Source organism: Paralichthys olivaceus, chromosome 7 (genome assembly GCF_024713975.1).
Source record: "Paralichthys olivaceus isolate ysfri-2021 chromosome 7, ASM2471397v2, whole genome shotgun sequence".
NCBI lineage: Eukaryota > Metazoa > Chordata > Actinopteri > Pleuronectiformes > Paralichthyidae > Paralichthys > Paralichthys olivaceus.
The window spans coordinates 17,970,825-17,987,996 of record NC_091099.1 but is presented as its reverse complement, the minus strand read 5'-3'; the positions used below and the strand labels follow the sequence as shown (position 1 = coordinate 17,987,996).

The window sequence follows — 17,172 nt, the reverse complement described above, 5'->3', positions numbered from 1 at the left end:
TAAAGGACAGACAAGTAGTGAAAAGGGGCCATCACTGAAAGGTCTACCGCAGGAACCCGAGGCTTTGTCACCTGTTTCTTATCGAGTATAGATCACGCAGGCAGCCCCTGCCCTGACACCATCCTATTTCTCCAAATGTCAGCGTCGATGTCGGAGCCGATATCTCACGGATGAGAGGAGACTGGACGCTGAACACATTGTAGGGCACAGATAAGAGAAGAGTATTTTTGTCAGGTTCTCTCTCATTTCACCAGCTGCATAGAGAGCAGCTTTATTTTTGACACCATCCAGAAGCAGCACTGAAACACTCACAATGATGTGGATCTCAGCTTCATTAATAAAGAAGATGTAAACCTTTATCTAAAGTGAATATTTTGTTTTGTTTAGCTTTCCAGTTGGTCTGATGAAGCCAGCGAGGTCTAGGATAGGATTAACCTCGAGCGCCCCTGTCTCGTTTGTTTGTTTTCTGGATTTTGCAAAAACTACTGAACTGATTTCCACGAAAATTGGTGAACATGGGTTGAGAAATATCACTTTCATTAACACTGCGAGATTGAGCATTTTTAAAATACATTTTAACAGTTCCACAGAGAATAATTAATGGATCTAGATGGAAAAAAAAATCTGGCATTTCAAGGGAACTGATTTCTATGAAAGAAATTTGGTACAGCTTGATTGAGTTCAAGGAGACTGTTGGGTGCCATTCTAGTTTAACAATGCTACATTTGGCTTTCAGTCAGTGATATAATATTATGGTTATATGGATATGTTCTGTACTCAGCACTCAGTGTTGTTGTCCAAATTAAATTGGCTGATTAAAATGGGCTTTTGAAGCTTTTGTTTCACACATGTATTAGTGTTTTTATCCAATGTTATTGGATAGCAGTGAAACAGTTCTCCGCTCTGAAAGTCAATATAATGTTGGACATGATTTTTTTGATGACATCTTCAATATTGTAATATATATATATATTTATATGAGGAAAACACCTGAACACTCCAGTCCAGCCGTAGTATTTGACAACTGAGCCAAGGAGACGAGGAGTATTTTATTGAGTCTCGCCTGAACGTTTTAAACTTTAACTTTGTCAACCTTCACAAATAAATAATCATCAATATGAAGTTAAATTAAATATTATAATTATATATCAAATATTCTGAGCTCATCATTTTGCTGTATGTGGACTGTGTGGGTGTGGTTTGGTGAGATTTGATTGACAGTGGCACCTCCCCGATTACGTTGTCTAGAACAAAAAATGTGGACCGCTGAATGTCAAGAAGAAGGGGCCCTAATATGTGTATGAGAAAGGAAAAAGAAAAGGAAAGAAAAATGAAATGCTTTTGGGACATTGACAAAAAAACAATCCCACAACCATTCTTATTTAAATTCATGGATTGGAAAAATTCTATTTGTTTTTTCCCATTAGAGCCCTCACTTCTTCAATTACTAAGATCAACAACAAAGAAAGTAATCTCCCATTTGACGAAACAGTTTTAGCTTTGGTGGAAAGAGTTTACGTGAGATCACATTATTCAATACAAGCTGTGTGGGAAAGATTTTCTCTCAAGGCCTTTGAATATCAGAGGTACATAACTTTTCATAGCACTTATGCCTTTTACATTTATAGAATATTTTTCTGAGCTGAAATCCTCTTCTTTCCCTGAATTACAATCCCCCACTAATTGGGAAGAGAAGGGAAGATGTGTTTTCATGAATGGCAATAAATTAATGAGGGCCCTTCTGTCAGCTTAAACAAAGATAATCAGCTAAGAGGCACCGGGGATGCAGCTGTACAGCCCTCTGTGTCTATCCCACAGTTCTTTGTTTTTAACCAGTGTTTGTAGTGAAAACCACAAGCTGTCAGGACTGTTTGCACTCCACACACACAAACAAACAAAGACACACACACACACACACAGATAGAATTGGAAAGCAATAGTCCAAAGTATCCCAACACACACACGCTACACATATTTCAAGCAATTAAGCACAGACATGAACCCGTTTAGACAGCAACACAAATTCTGTGCACACATATTTCCATGAACAATCATGTAAGCACACAGCAGAGTTGTGTGTGTGTGTGTGTGTGTGTATAAAGGCATAAAAAAGGGCTGCTTTAAAATGCATAATGTCATGTTGTGAGTCACACTGGGGGAAACAAGTCATGGCTAATAATAAGGGGGGCAGTAAAATATGCCTCCTTTGTCCTTTGTTTACTGGCAAATAGACAGTAACAAACGAAAAGACCAGGACAGCAAATACTTTGGTATCCCCCAATTCACAGTAACATGCAGTTAGCCCCACACACACACACACACACACACACACACACACACACACACTCCAAGTGAGTCATCTTACATAGGGTTTCATTCATTAAATAGATGCTCTGGTTCACTGGGGAGTAGCATCGAGATACTCAGGCATGTAGTTCATTTTCCTCGTCCCTCCAGCGGTCTGATTGAAGTTGACGCCTTTTGATCATGACGAGAATGTGAAAGTTAAACACGCACTAAGACAAGGCTCAATATTACTCATGGATGACACCCCGCTGATGTCATCGTCACTCACCAAATTGAGACTTACCCAAAGTGAGATTATCTCCATGAATTAATGAGATGGGAAATTTTTACCTCCACCAAGAAGGTTATGTTTTCGTCTGCCTGTCTGTTAGCTGTAATGCTCACGAACCACCAGATGGATTACCATGAAACTACTGTAGGTTTAAATATGCCTCCCTTGTCCTATGGGTCAGAGAACATCCCATTAGATTTTGGTACGGATCCAGATCAGGGGTCAGTTCCAGGATTTTTTTTTTTTTTTTTATCTCTTTGACAGTGTGAGACACTGCATTTTTCAACATTTTCATTAATTTCTCAGAGAATAATTCATGGATCTTGATGAAAAACCCAGCTATATTTAGGGAATTCATATTTATGAGTGTGTGTAATGTGGTGCAGATCCAAATAAAAATCCAGATCTAGTGAATTTAAATGTGGTTTTATAAGGGGACTGTTGAGCCTTGGCAGAGGTATACACTCGGTCATTCTAGTTTTGACAACATCCGGAACTTTTTTTGATTTATACTTGGGTTCTTGTTGTTTCTGTATGCATACATTAGACAACATCCTCCTGTCACCGCCTTTGCCTTGGAGCACTACACTGAATAAACAAGAGGGAGATGTGGAGAAATCCTCTGATAAACAGATTTGTTTCCTTAGGGAAAATTGTATCATGGTTTTGTTTGTGTGCAGCTCCTTCTTGGCATTATCAGGTACGGGTGGAGGCACATAGGTGAGATAAAACTAATTTTGAAGAGCAATGCTCACCTCGGGTTGGAAAGGTGTGAGCAGACGCGGGGGTCTGGAGTTGATGCGTGGCTGAAAAGGTCAGCTGGGTTCTTAGTGAGATAAGACACAGATGAAAAGGAAAAGGTCAATTCATCAGCTCCCTCTTAAATCCCCTCTGCTCCTCCATAGCTGAGATTAAGTGGGCTGACTGATAAAACCCATTGACTTCATGTCTCGTGGCAAATGTGACATCATCTGTATCAGAGGAGTGCAGCAGCAGCACACGTCTCCAAGATAAAGGAGTGACGTTAATGAATCCTCCTCTTTTTGGGACTTCCTTCTGAATTTCGCCTCATCTTACATTAACATTGTATTTAAAAACAAACCATTTCAATCCAGAAGCAGTGAAGCGATCGAATGTGTGATTCACACAAAATTAGACGATGAAATCTCAAATTATACAGTCAGCGTGAGGCAGTTACGCAACACACAAATATGGAAATAGCTTTGGATGCCAAGAGAAGGGAGCTATAGAGTAAAGGAGAAGATGTATACAGCTTATTAGTGAACAGCCTAAGTGGAGAAAGATCATCTCAGCATATTTAGATTGCAATTTTAGCAGGAAGCTGCAACACTCGCAGGAATCCATTTGTATTGCAATCAAACACGGTTGGCTGACAGATCAGGCTGCTGCTTAGAAGGTGTAGGATGAAGCACAGAAAGAGCTGGAGCTGGCCATGGGAGTGAGGCTGACTCAGAAATATTGTTCTCTATTCCACAGTGCCAAGGCATGAAGAGAATTTGTGAATGTATGCATCGTATCTGGACTTTCTCTGTCTGTGGAAAATAATAAAATATAAAACCCAGATAATACATCAGGCTAATATTTCCTGGGTGGATACGAGATCAATCAAGCAGTGTGTCTCTCCCTCTCCTCCCCCTCTGTCTTCACTCCTATCAATTTTAATGGTTGAGGGACATCCTTCAAAAAAACATAATGGGGCAAGAAGATGGATGAGAACATTTGTCACCAACTGCCTCGGCCTCAGTGGTGAGGATGTGGTGGGGAGGGAGGGTGAGAGCAAGGTTCAATAGCCTTAATGTACTGTTGAAGACATCACAGCCACATGCATACTCCTAAAACAGTGAAGTGGGAGCATTTGTATTTAAGTTTCATTTCACATAGGCCTGTTTTGTATTCTAAAATGTTTTTTCAGTTGGTGAATCAAGTGAAAAAAGCCTTAAATTCTTATGTGCTGTAAATGTCTCATTCTGTGGATCGGACAGACAAATCGGCCACAGAGAAGTTCCCCCTTTGTTTAAATTGGGAAAAAAATTGATTATACAGTAGAGGTGGTGTAATATACTGGCATTTATGATAACCATGAGAGTTAAATAATCAAATATTGACATCATATTATATGTAGGCTAAATAATCACGGACCTCTTAAATAATTCACACACTCAACATATTAGGGGTTGGTATTCTGTAATGAAATTGAGTGTAATTCATAAAAATAACTTTCTATTGACATTGTGATGTCTCATTTTTGTGAATTCTTGTGATAAGCATGTTGGAAAAAACCTGGTATAATGACAGCTCAAATGTACACAACAGAAGTTTTCACCAAATTCAGAAGTTTCCACATTTGAGCTTCTGAATGTTCTGAATGCAGTAAATAGATGGAAGATGTATACATTCAATACAACAGGACACAGCATGGTTCCTTGATGAACTCCACTATCAGTTTTATGGAGATTTTCAGTTATTCTAACAAACAAACCAAAACCAGTAAAATAGTAACTTGTTATTGAACATATTTTGAGGTGAATCGTCAGAACAACAGAAAAAAAAGAAGCAAATGTTTCTTGACCACTTTGGATGTGCTCCAACTGTTGGTCAACTAAGACTGTCCATATGTGCAGAAAACTTTCAAAGCACTGTCTGACTAAAATTATATAATAATATAATTTTCTCACTTTGTAACACTTCAAACTAGATTCAAACCTAATGCCTCTGTCTTTCTGTTTGTGATCCATGAAGCCCAGACGAGCCTGCCAACATGTCACTGAACGCCTGGCTCCCGTGATAGCTGCTCAGCCTTTTATTGAATGCATATCCATTACACACATGGCCAGTGGTGTCGCAGAAGCGGCAGCAAGTCAGCCTTGTCCTCCACCGTCTCTGGTCCACAGGTTTCACATCTGGTGCAACTACAAAGAAAAGAATATATACGGCCCACAACAGCAGGAACAAACCCCTGGGAACCACCTTCCACCCCTGTGAACAAATGAATTCCAGATCTGCTTCATTTCACTTCTGTGCGTCCCGTCCAGTCAACCTGGTGACATCGCTCAACATGACACGGCTAAAACCCTCAGATTCCATTACAGTCGACCTCATGAGCGCTGTCTGGAATTCATGAACACAGCTTTCTGGTTTCATTGGAATTTCCACTGTGTTTTTGTTTCCTGCGGACGTGTGTGTGTGTGTGTGTGTGTGTGTGCGTGTGTGTGTGTGTGTGTACACACTATGGTGCTTCATTCTCATTCATATGCATCAGCAAGTTATCAGGGACTGCTGTGCCTCATTGAGCTGGGAAGCTGCTTTCCATTTATTTCTCAAATTCAGCGGAGAGTGACTCTGCTCCTGTCTCATTCAAACTTAGAAAACTAGCTCTGCTCCTTTCCAAATATGTAGCAACAGAAAAGAAACCCTGGCTTATTGGAAAATTACAAAACAGGATAAAGAAATATGGAGGTTTGTGCTTCACTGCGGAGAATGAAATTCATTAGACAAAAACATAAACAGTAGAAGTAGTAGCTGTCTGCTACTGTAGCCCAGTGCTGGCTTAGCATCATTGCTAACTGTTGAGTTTTGACACCAATCGCAGTCTGTTTGGGTCTTTTTGTTTTGATCGCAATTTGCAAAGAAAGTTTTTTGTCAAAACACATTTTGACACACATGCACACCTCAAAAAACCTCATCCTACCAACCTAAGTAAGCCACGCTGCGTCGTTCCTCTCATCAACATCTGCCATCCTGCTAATTAGCCCCCAAAAGCCACACATCACTGGGTTTCAGTGGTGCACGGACAATGTGTGACACTCACGAGGAAAAGGGGGGTGCTCACAGACACAATAGGAATTTCAAAGCCCTGCCAGATCACAAAGCAAATCAGATACAGTATGTTATTGTCTGCAAAAATGGCTTCTGCAGTCTGGTGGAGGAAGCAACGTGTACGAGTCACTGCAGTGGAAGAGCTGTTTAATCTCAGGTCAACGAGGCTTCATCTTTATTGACCAACGATGAGAAGAAAAAAAAGACTTCCTACTTCTTCTCCTCAGCACAAAGGGAAATCATTGGAAGGTTAACATTGATGGGATCCAGCAGAGAGCAGCCTGGAGCAAAGGTTGAAACAAATGTAGTCAAAGGAGATGAGCGATCAGAGGAATAAAAAAGAGAAAGCGATGGAAAGATAAACCTGGAGTTCATACCCCTGACAAAGGCCCAATAGTCCTCTGAAGAAACCGCTGGATCAAGATTTTTATTAGGACCAGATCAAACCCACTAACATGGCTGAATTTTTATTTCCTCAAGAACCATGACAATTTTGATAAACACCCTTTCTGGGTTGTTCAAAAAGTGAAAGAAAAGTTTCTGGATACACACATTTAATGGGTTCTTCCCTGACCCATATAGCACCCTTCCACTAAGTTTCATGGTTATCCATCTGGTAGTTTTTTGATAATAAAACAGTTACCAAGTCTGGAAAGTGAGAAAAATGAAAAAGACTAAAGGAGAAGCTCCTGTGTCCTCTTGTCCAGGCAAAGAAAGCTTATTCAATAACTACAAAAATCGCAACAGTGTGAGATAGCTTTGCAGGCCTGCTGAGAAAGGTGAGAGCACATTTCCATGCAGATCACCAGCAGCTGTGAGAACAGAGACAAAGGCAGGTAGAGAGAGAGATAATCATAAATCTCCCACAGCTACTTGGGTCAGGCAGACGGGGGAGAGTGTCAAAATTGTTTCTGGGTTGTGAAGGGAGAAGGGGGAGGAAGGTGTCTAACCAACCGCTGTGACCCAGTCCTGCTCCTCGAATCAACCTGCAGGAAGGGCTGATCATTCGCGCTGTGACACTGGCAAAACCACTACTACGTTATATTCTGAAAATGCATCAACTCCACTACGCCTGGACTTTTAGAGCTGTAAAACATACCTTTAGAAACGCTGCTGGCCCCATTTTAGTTAAAACTCCGGGGCTGCGTTTAGGTCTGGATGTTTTGAAACACTGACCTAGACACTAAGTTTGTCAGTTTTTCTAAACATCAGGTTCGGAAGAATTTCCCCCCCCCCACAATTTGTTCGTCTACATTTAACCCCCCACGTTTCTCCAGTCGCCTGTGGCTCCTCCTCTGCTGCTGCCAACAGGTGAGCCCACAGATTGCACGTTACAAGCCGTCTTTCACATTCTGCTTCTCAGATGCTCTGGTGTTATGATTGTCTGTTCAGGTTGGCTTTGCTAGCTAGCGACCTCTATTCTCGTAGAAAAACAACATAATAATTCTGGCTTACTTTACCAATAGGTCAAGCTGACGGTGTGCGCCCTCTGCTGGATCATGAGACATACTACTTCACACAGTCTGATGCTCTTCTCGACTGTATTTAGAGTTCAAACGGGTCATTATAGGTCCAGTAAGAACTTTTCCCCTCATGTTCAAACAACTGTTTGAATTTTGAATAGACAGTGACAGCCCTTGTAGACACTTGCAACTGCTCAGATTAGGTCTTTTCAGGCATGAAGTAACCTTCGCTGATTCATCATCAGTTGTTGTCTTTGCTAACAGCTGTTGTGCAGTTAATATCTGCATTTTACAATAATGCAACTGATTACATGTGTAGGAGACCAGCTTTTACTTAAGCAATCTGAAACAATCATGTCCAGCAGGACACACATACCTTCCTGTTTACATCGGCACATGCCCAGTGTACGTGGGTGGTCACTTGTTATGTGTTTCAGAAGTGTTAGTATGGATGAGGATTAAAATTGATACTGAGCCAAAAGGCTCATGTGGACAAAGATCGTTATAGTTTGAAAATGGATGTATCCTCGGAGCAGAGAATGAGTGTGTGTGTGTGTATCTGTATAAAAGACAGAAAAAAGAGCAGAGCCAGGAGGAGCTGAGCACGTTAGAGAGATGAAAGCGTGCGTGTAAAGGAGAGGGATTGGTTGATGTTGTGAGTGGTGAGCGGTGCTGCTGTCACAACACACTTCTCCTGACCACAAAGACACAGTGACACACTTCTGTAGCTGCAAGGAAAACTCTACTTCTTGAGGGATACTCTTCTTTTTATTTCTACCAGTCGTGTTGCTGTTTTTATACATCTGCTGTGCTGTTGCTGAAGGGTGCACCTTGTTCTGCGTGGACATGTGCGTACAGGAATGTGTGCACGCAGGACTGAGAATTTATGTTGTTTTAATTGGTGACGGATCCTCTTAAACCCAACAAAATCAATTCCTCTAAATCCTCTTTCCCTTCTCTTTGTTCCTCTCCCTGTATTAATGATTTTTTCACTTATTTCCTCCTTCCCTTAATTTCCCCTTTACCCTCCTCCCCTCCCTATAGCTCCTTTCCGCCAAATGCATCTTTAACGGCATCCTCTCTATTCCCATCCCGGTCTTTATCCTCCATGCTCTTCATCCTTCCCGCCTTCTCTCCCACAGCGGTGATCAGAACGTTGGTGCTGATGCTGCAGCTCCTGCCTGAACCAGCTCACTGTGTAAGTGGGTGGACAGACATTTCGGAGAGCTCCTGTCAAAGCAAAGTGTGCCCTGGAGACAGACCCACTTGGAGGATATACCGATCCTCCTTTTTGCTAAACCAAGGAAAAATAGTCAATGCGACTCTTTATTTAAAAAGTGGTGCTGAGAGTGGTAAAGAAAAAAAGATAGGCACCAACACAGCACTTTTTTTTTATGGTTGGTCTGAGACAGACACTGCTGCGTTGGCCATACCTCCTAACCCTTCGTGTTCTCTTGAAAATCCTGTCCGTTTCCTGACATTAAACCGACCAATAGAGAATTCAGTCTCGTTCTCTGCTGATCTAGAAGCTTGCAGTGACACCTCTTAAAACCTAACTGGCGCTCTCTGTCACCAGAGTTTGAGAGAGGGTTATGGTCTCAAAAGTTGCATGTGACGAGCAGCAAGCATCAGTGGTTAAACCAGGCTCTAGTAACCTCCCCCCGCCGCTTCTTCCTCATGCCGTCACCTCACAAGGGTAAAGAGAGACATTCCACGTCTAATTAATGCTCAGGATGGTTGTTTAAAACGGCTAATGAGGCTGTGATCATGGCGGCGTGAAGACAGGCGCTATTGGAAAGGGAGAAATGAGCATGACTCTGCTTCCAGAGAGACACACCGAGGTTCAGAGTTACACTGTCACAGGAAGAGGGGCTGGAGGTGGGCAGGTGAAATCTTGTTAATCTGATCTGCTTCCCCTCAGCATATGAGACCTATTGTCATCTGCGTATCTCCCTGTTAACTCACTAAATAGCCAGAATTAATTGCAGAGTATGGGTTTCTTATAAAAATGCAAGATTATCCTGCAGCTGCATCAGTCGTCTTACAAAGTCTGAATGAATCCTGAGCCTTATGAGGCAAAATGGTGATTTGTGAATATGGGCTATACAAATAACATTCAATTGATCTGATGATCTGAAGGTGTAACAGTAAACATGTAGTGTGTTTATGTACAAAGATCAATACCTTTAAGACCAACGCATTCTCCCTCCAGAAGTAACGACAGAAAACTTTTAATGAAACCCTAAATATGTTCAAAGACACATTCTGAACATCATCATCTAAAGGCCTCAGAAGTTGGTACAGATTTACCACGTACGATTTTCTTTATGTTCTCAGGTGCTTGTATTCTAAAGGAAAAACTTGCTCGCTCAGCAGGATGAATGAGCTGCACACACTATAGCTGCTCTCTACGTAACTGCTCGTTACTCAAAACACATCTGCTCATGGGTAACAAGCCTCTCTCTCCAATACGCTGCCTCACTTTCATTCTGTGTATCCCTCATTCATACCTTCTTCCATCAGCTCCCTAAAAAACCCAAGCAAGGCTTCTTTTTCTTCTTTCCCCAAAACAAACAGCAGCATCCTCTCTGCATAACACAGATGATGGATCACCCACATCAGCATGCACAATCAAAGCCAGAGTTGACCGTGTCTTTGCTCACCTGTGCAATCTCATACAGCAGCTTGTAGTGTTCCTCTCGTTTCTGTAAAGTGCACAGATTGCAGCCCATTATAGTAGTCGTGGCAACGCCAGGCGTCCAATTCTTTCCCCGAGCAGTGGCGTGTACGGACACAGGGGGTCACCCTCCACACCGGAGCGCCGGTTCTCATCAGTCACCCCCTTAGCAGAGCATCTCTTTCAGGCATCCCATTCACACATTCAGTCAGTCAGCTCAGATGAAGGCAGAGCTCCAGCTGAGTCTCACTGATGAAGGTTCAGATGATGATGATGGTGATGCAGCAGTGGCACAAGTAGCAGCAGAACGCCTCAGCCAGTGTGTGTGTGTGTGTGTGTGTGTCTCGTCTCTCCTCTCTCCGCTGCTGCTATCTCACAGACTCACACACATGCACACACTCGCATGCCGGAGTTGTGACTCTCGCTCACTGAGACACTCCCCCCTTTTTCTCCTCCTCAGCCTCAGCGCCACATGACTACGCTGATACCAGCTCATGAATAATGAGAGGGAGCACGGCCATATTCATGAGGGGGAGGTGGACGTAGGGGAGGGGACAGGGTGAGAGGGAGGAGTGCGATAGAGAGCGCGGGAGAGCTGGTTCATTAAAAGTGAGACAGTGACACAATAAGCTCCTTTGTGTGAGCAGCTCCTGCGAGGAGCTCGGACAGAGACGCGGACGTGGAGACGGTACACTGTGGCCAGAGGAGGGCTTCTAGGGCTGATGGGTGACCTTCCTACATCTGATGCAATTCATTGAGTGTTGATACGTGGACGTGTTGTCATGTGGTGTCTATTTATTTATTAAGGAAAATATATCACATAAAGACAATAGGTTTGTAATCACTTGTCAATCAAGCCATTGGCTGATTTTCTGGTTTGCTGCATATTAAATGAGATAATTTTCAATATTTTATATAAATGTTTCATAATATAAATCATTGTTCTGATAAAACATACAATATCAAGACTATTTAGAGATATTGCAATTTATTCCATTGAGTAAATGAATCAATTAAAACAAGAACAGTTTGAGGTCAAATAAGATGTGATTAAAAACTTAAATTGCCTTAAGGTTAAAATGGGGTTGAGCTTTAGATTGTTCTGTATGTGATTCCACGTTGTAGGTGTATGATGAAAAAAACTGAATATACCCACACTTAAAAGTAAAAGGTCAGGTGATGTAAGGGGGTAAAAGACTAATAAGGGCCTAATAGATAAATACAAATCGGGGTGTTTCTTAACAGAGAGAGACTTGAAGGTCCAACATTGGTATAGAACTCACAGGTATTGAATCTTAGAGCTGAGTGAAAAACAGTGTCAGGGTTTCAGCTAAAGAATGTATGTATACAGTGTCACCATAATCTAATACAGAAAGGAAAGTTGCCTCAATAAGCATTTTTTTGTGCAGCGCAGAGGGAAACATGTTGTAGTTTAGGTGGTTAAAAGAAAAATAACTTCCTAATATTCCTATAAGAGGTTTAAGTCTTTTTTTTCAGATTTTCAGCTTTTCTGTGCTTTATGTGATGATCAGCCGCACATCTTTAGTGTTAAAGTGCTGGTTGGACAAAATAATCCATATGATGACATCATCTCTGGCCTCAAGAACTGGAAAGAGGCAAAGACTTCAGAGACAATATATCCACCACCTTCCCTCAAAGTGTGATAATTACAAGACAATAGACCTTAGCTGTTGTCTAGCCCACTGAGCCCCCTTTCAGGAGCAGGAAGCAACACTAACGAGCAATAATTGTTAATAAATTGGCCCCCAAACCAACAGCGGGGCTCGCTGTGGAGGATACGGCTAAAAGTAGATGAGCGCTCATCAGATGGCTACTGGGCATCCCACCCCCGGGACTCCATAATCCGATTTTCTGGGCTTTAATTTTGCTCAGTGCCTGGAGGCGAGCCAGACACAAACCTAAATCATACAGCGCTATTACGGTTAATACGTCCTCCACCCTTCCTCTTCGTCTCCAGCGCCCTGCCACTGTCCTCGCCGCTATCTGCTCCTCATCCTGAAGAAGCCACGAGGAGTGGGCTCTTTTTTCTGCAGTTGCCAGGCAATATCAAATCCATGAAGTGCTGTTCACTAAAGAGTCAATTTGACATGAAAGGGTCCTGTTGGGAGACTGGGGAGCGGGGATATGATATTGCATTTGATGAACAGGGGTGCTATATTTGCTCGCAGTATAAAATGGACTGTGGAAAAAAAATGTGAGTCAGGCAGTCCTCTGAAATGGTATATCAAGGACTGAAAGCTGTGAAGTGCTTGTGCACAAGGAGCGCTCGCCTGTCTAGTTGTTTGTAGTCAGCACGGACGTGAGATGTAAAACATTCAGGGTCAAATACAACGTCCTCCCTGCATGCAAAGACAAATATTCAAGTGTAAATCTGCTGACATCTGCTGATATCAAAGCACCTTTTAAGAAGTGTGCTCCGGGTTCAGGTCTAGATGACCATCGTAGTGTTACGCCTGCTGACCCCTAAAGGTTAAGATGCTCATCGGTCACCCAAATGGTCTTTCTCATCATCTGTGATGCGAGACTGATACAGTAGCCTCTGCCTGCGGTCAAGCAACACCTCTCTGTGGGACATGCAGAGTGAAGGATGATCTGTGAGGAGTGCATTAGGACTGATAAGAGCTCTCCCATGGTTCTTTACGGCAATCGGTTTTACATTGTGACAGCGTGAATTTACCTGAGCCCGCATTTCCCATGAGACCTGAGGGCAAGACAGACGCATTATAGTTACAGTTAGTAAAACCATTTACTTTCTGACAAGGTGAAGCTTCGCTGGATGCACCATTTGTCTCTTTGCCTGTCCCTGCGAGACCATTCTCATGGAAGTTATGATCAATGTTGATATAAAAAAACTTGTTTAACGTTTATATGGAAAATGAAACTGGCTATGTGTATTAAGTCTGTATTTCATATTGACGACCACTGATTCTCGACACTCCTCTTGTCCTTTTCAACTTCCCCGCTGTCTTCTCCCACTGTCCAGCGCTCGTTCATCATTCGCTCTGTCCTTTGCCTGCTCGGGTAGAAACGAGCTCTCAGCCGTGGTCATTCTCTCAGTTAATGGGCCTCACATCACGTGGCATAGAGAAGCGATTTGTCCTCACCGTGATGGGTGTATTTTGAGGTTTCTTCAATTGCATTTCTGACAAACTGATATTTGAGCTCACCTTAAAACTGGAAGTATAACCTTCAGCCGAGTGTGTAATGCAGGTGTACGGGCCAGTTGTAAACCTTGGTGCTGTCAGACATGTTTGCCTGATGAACACACTGCCAGAGAATCTGTTCTGTCTTGTCACATATATGAACAGTACATCTTCATTTTTACTTTAACAACTGCACAACTATCATGACGCTGTCATGATGTTGATGCAGTGTATTTTTTTCCCCCCTATTTTCCTCAAGAGTGTTGTTTTTCAGTTGGAGAGCAGGGCTTACTGATTTCAGATTCAGATTTTGTGACGCTCCTACTCAAACCCTGCACTTGCACTCAAGTATACCGTGCTTGTGCTTGGATTTCCTGCGCTCCAGCATTAGCTCTTCTCACGCTGCTTCTATGCAAAAGTCTGCTCTTGGATTTTTGTGCACAACAAGTCTGTCAAAGCTCAACAATCCATAGAATGCCAGGTGTATGATTGACAAATGAAATTGGCCTGCCCTCGCTCTTGAATAGAGATAGAAGGAAAATATTACCAGTGTACCATTGACTATGTATAAAGACGGACAGTATGACAAAAGTGAAGCCAAATTGTCTTGATGGTGCGTACTGGGTAGGTCATAAACCCTGCTTCCTCCATGTTAGTGAACAAAAGTAAAAAGTCAAAGTACACGTCAAATAAATGTTTAACGAATATGGTTTCGTTCAAAACCTTAATGTTTCTGGTTAGTTTGGTAATTGAATGCTTTAGAAATGGGTAAAACGTCATGATTGACAGCTCAAACTAACCTGAACTGTGTAACAGACGGGACCTCTATACTGCTGCTCCACCCCCTGATGGCTACTGCTCAGACTGTCGCTCCAAATGCCACCATCAGCGTTCCTACCCTGATATTTTGGTTTCATTTCTGGATAGTGTGAGGAAGTGGAGACACATTGGCCATCTTCATTTACAGTCCAAAGTCAGTAGAAAACACATTTCAAACAATTTCTTCAACTATCAGTCACCAGAGCACAAAAGTTGGATCCATTAGATATTCCACTGGCTTTAAAAAGTAGGTCAAACATGGTGTGTATTTTTCTTTTCCATTCAGGCAGTAACTTTACTGGCTGCCTGTGACTGTTTTTGTCGGTAAAACTTGGGTGAAAGAAGATGCTCATGATCTGAGAAGCTGATATCTCACATATCACAACTATGAGATGAAATCTTATAGACAAAAAGCCCAGGTCAGATATGTCTGTCTTCCAACAGCTTATGTGACCTTCACAACAAACAGGTGAGCATCTAAAAGGTGCTGGAGATTTACTGAGAGGCAGGTTGCTGTGATATCTTGTCTATGTCTGTCAGGAATATCAATTGTCCCCACAGTGTTTGCTACATAAACAGGTTTATTAGGGCAGCTCCCACACACCAGGTGGGCAGAAATCTCTTTGGTGTGAGCACTGGAAACTTGTGACAATTGAAATCCTGTTCACCCGAACGCAGAGCTGTGGGAATCGAAGAGAGGTTTGCGATGTGCCGCGCGTGGCTCAGATCTGATATCCCACTGCTGCTGTAAAGCAGCCGCTGCTCCTGGGTATCTGTGTGACCTGATTTGGGAGTAATTAAATGAGGCCATTTTATGAATGAATCATCGCCGCAGCCCGCTCCTCTGGTGACAGTTTTGATGGGAGCTGCTGCGTTGTGCACAAGTGAACGCACAGGTGGGTGCATGAAAACGAGCGTGGCCGACTGTGGGAAGCCGAGAAAAACATCTCTCTCAATGACGATAAATTATTAAATAGGCTTGAATCTTTAATTCATGTGGGAACATGACCATAGAAGTAGCACGCTGTGGACTGCTCTACATGATAACATATGCAAATTCTCTTTACAAGCAATCAACATAGTAGTCAGTAAATTTTAGCTCTTATTTTTGACCACACATGTCAGCGGCTTTAATTTGACTGTAAAGTGTCCACGTCACCAACATCTGTGATGAGATATTAGTAATCTGGAGATTAAACTACACCAAACAGAACAGTATTTGCTCGAGCAAATCCTTCGTAGCATTTCTATCCCGCGTGTACAACTGGCCCTTCCCTAAGTGCTGACAACTGCTCAACAATGCCCGACAGTCATAGTTGGCGGGAACAGTGGCTGACACTCCACCTCCTTTGATTGATCACTTTGAACACTCCAGTCCCCAGCCTCACTCTGTTGGTGTTGAGCCATTGATAGTGGAGTGAACATTTTACTATTCACGAATACTGTTCTGCGCACTTGCAGAGTCGAGATGCTCCCTTTGTGCTCACAGATAGTTTTCTGTGCAATCATATCAAATAAACAAGCCAAAAATAAAAGCCATATTTTGCTCATTCTTGTAAGTATAACAAATAATATGTGAGGTCTCTCCATCAAAACAATATCAAAAGACCTGGTTTGATGATGAAGCAGCATTGAATCATGGGATTTGCTGTCTTTGCCATTTCTTGTGCCATTTATCTTCTTGGTTCGCTTGGTTTGCGCAGCAAGTGGTGTAATAATCGTGATCCATTACGAGGGACCAATACTAAATGGGGAAGGAAAAAAACAGCCGACTGTCTTTTTGGATAATGTAGAACAAAAGTCAACAAAACATAATGGTCTAGTTGTTTTAAGAGTAAGACGTGAATGAAGAATTGTTCCACATTATATATTAAGCATAGAGGCGAGAGCTTGTGCGATGTGTGCAAATGTTAACGGGGCTCCGGGCTGAAAATAACCACAGACATTTAGGCTAAAAACATGGTGTAAATGACGAGTCAAATTTGAATGTCGGGGCTTTTGGACACTTGGATGACACCACAGGAGCAGTATGGAAGCATTTTATGTTTTTCTTTCTGTTAGATTTGGATACAACACTGTTTACCCCTGAGACTCCTAAAGTGTTTGATCACTTCAGGAGCTTCAGCCACCCTCCATCGGCATAATGCTGAGTAGATAATGAGTGAATTTTCATTTTTGGTTGAACTATCCCTTTAACACTAGATCTGCTGCTAATTATCCTCTTCAATGAGACGACACACACCTCCGAGGAGTTCTCTACACAAAGCAGCACTTGACATGAACACCACACTGCACAGACGTCCTACATGAAACCTGTAAACCCTGATGCCCCCCGCTGTCTACGTGAAGATGAAACAAAGCGCACATCAGAGAGGCAGCTCCAACTTCTCTTCTCTATACCTGACTAGGAAACTGCTGAGGTAGTGACATGTGCCAAGCACTCAGTTAACTGTGTGGGGAAAAAAGAGCAGGAGAATAGAATGAAAGTGTCTGTGGGATCAAAGTCAAACACTATAGTCTGAGTGGTGCTGCTGCAAGTGCTGCCTCCACCTACAGTATCACACATGAGGGATTTTTCAGTCTTGGTAAAATATGCATGATTGACATTAGGGTGGAGCAACAAGATGACACAAT

The 17,172-nt window shown here is 42.4% G+C and overlaps 1 protein-coding gene across 2 annotated transcripts in view; it reads right to left on the bottom strand.

The window, feature by feature from the left end:
- The window catches only part of LOC109624604 (PDZ domain-containing RING finger protein 4-like), a 123,633-nt gene that overhangs the window by 39,249 nt on the left and 67,212 nt on the right, over window positions 1–17,172 (bottom strand). Inside the window, exon 1 of one of the 2 annotated variants that reach the window (XM_069528732.1) lies at window positions 10,542–10,992. The exons of the other annotated variant lie outside the window; for it this stretch is intronic. Within the exon in view, the coding sequence (XP_069384833.1) occupies window positions 10,542–10,610 (69 nt within the window). The 5' untranslated portion in view covers window positions 10,611–10,992. Of the gene's footprint in view, window positions 1–10,541; window positions 10,993–17,172 lie in introns of those variants that run through there. 2 annotated transcript variants of the gene reach the window in all.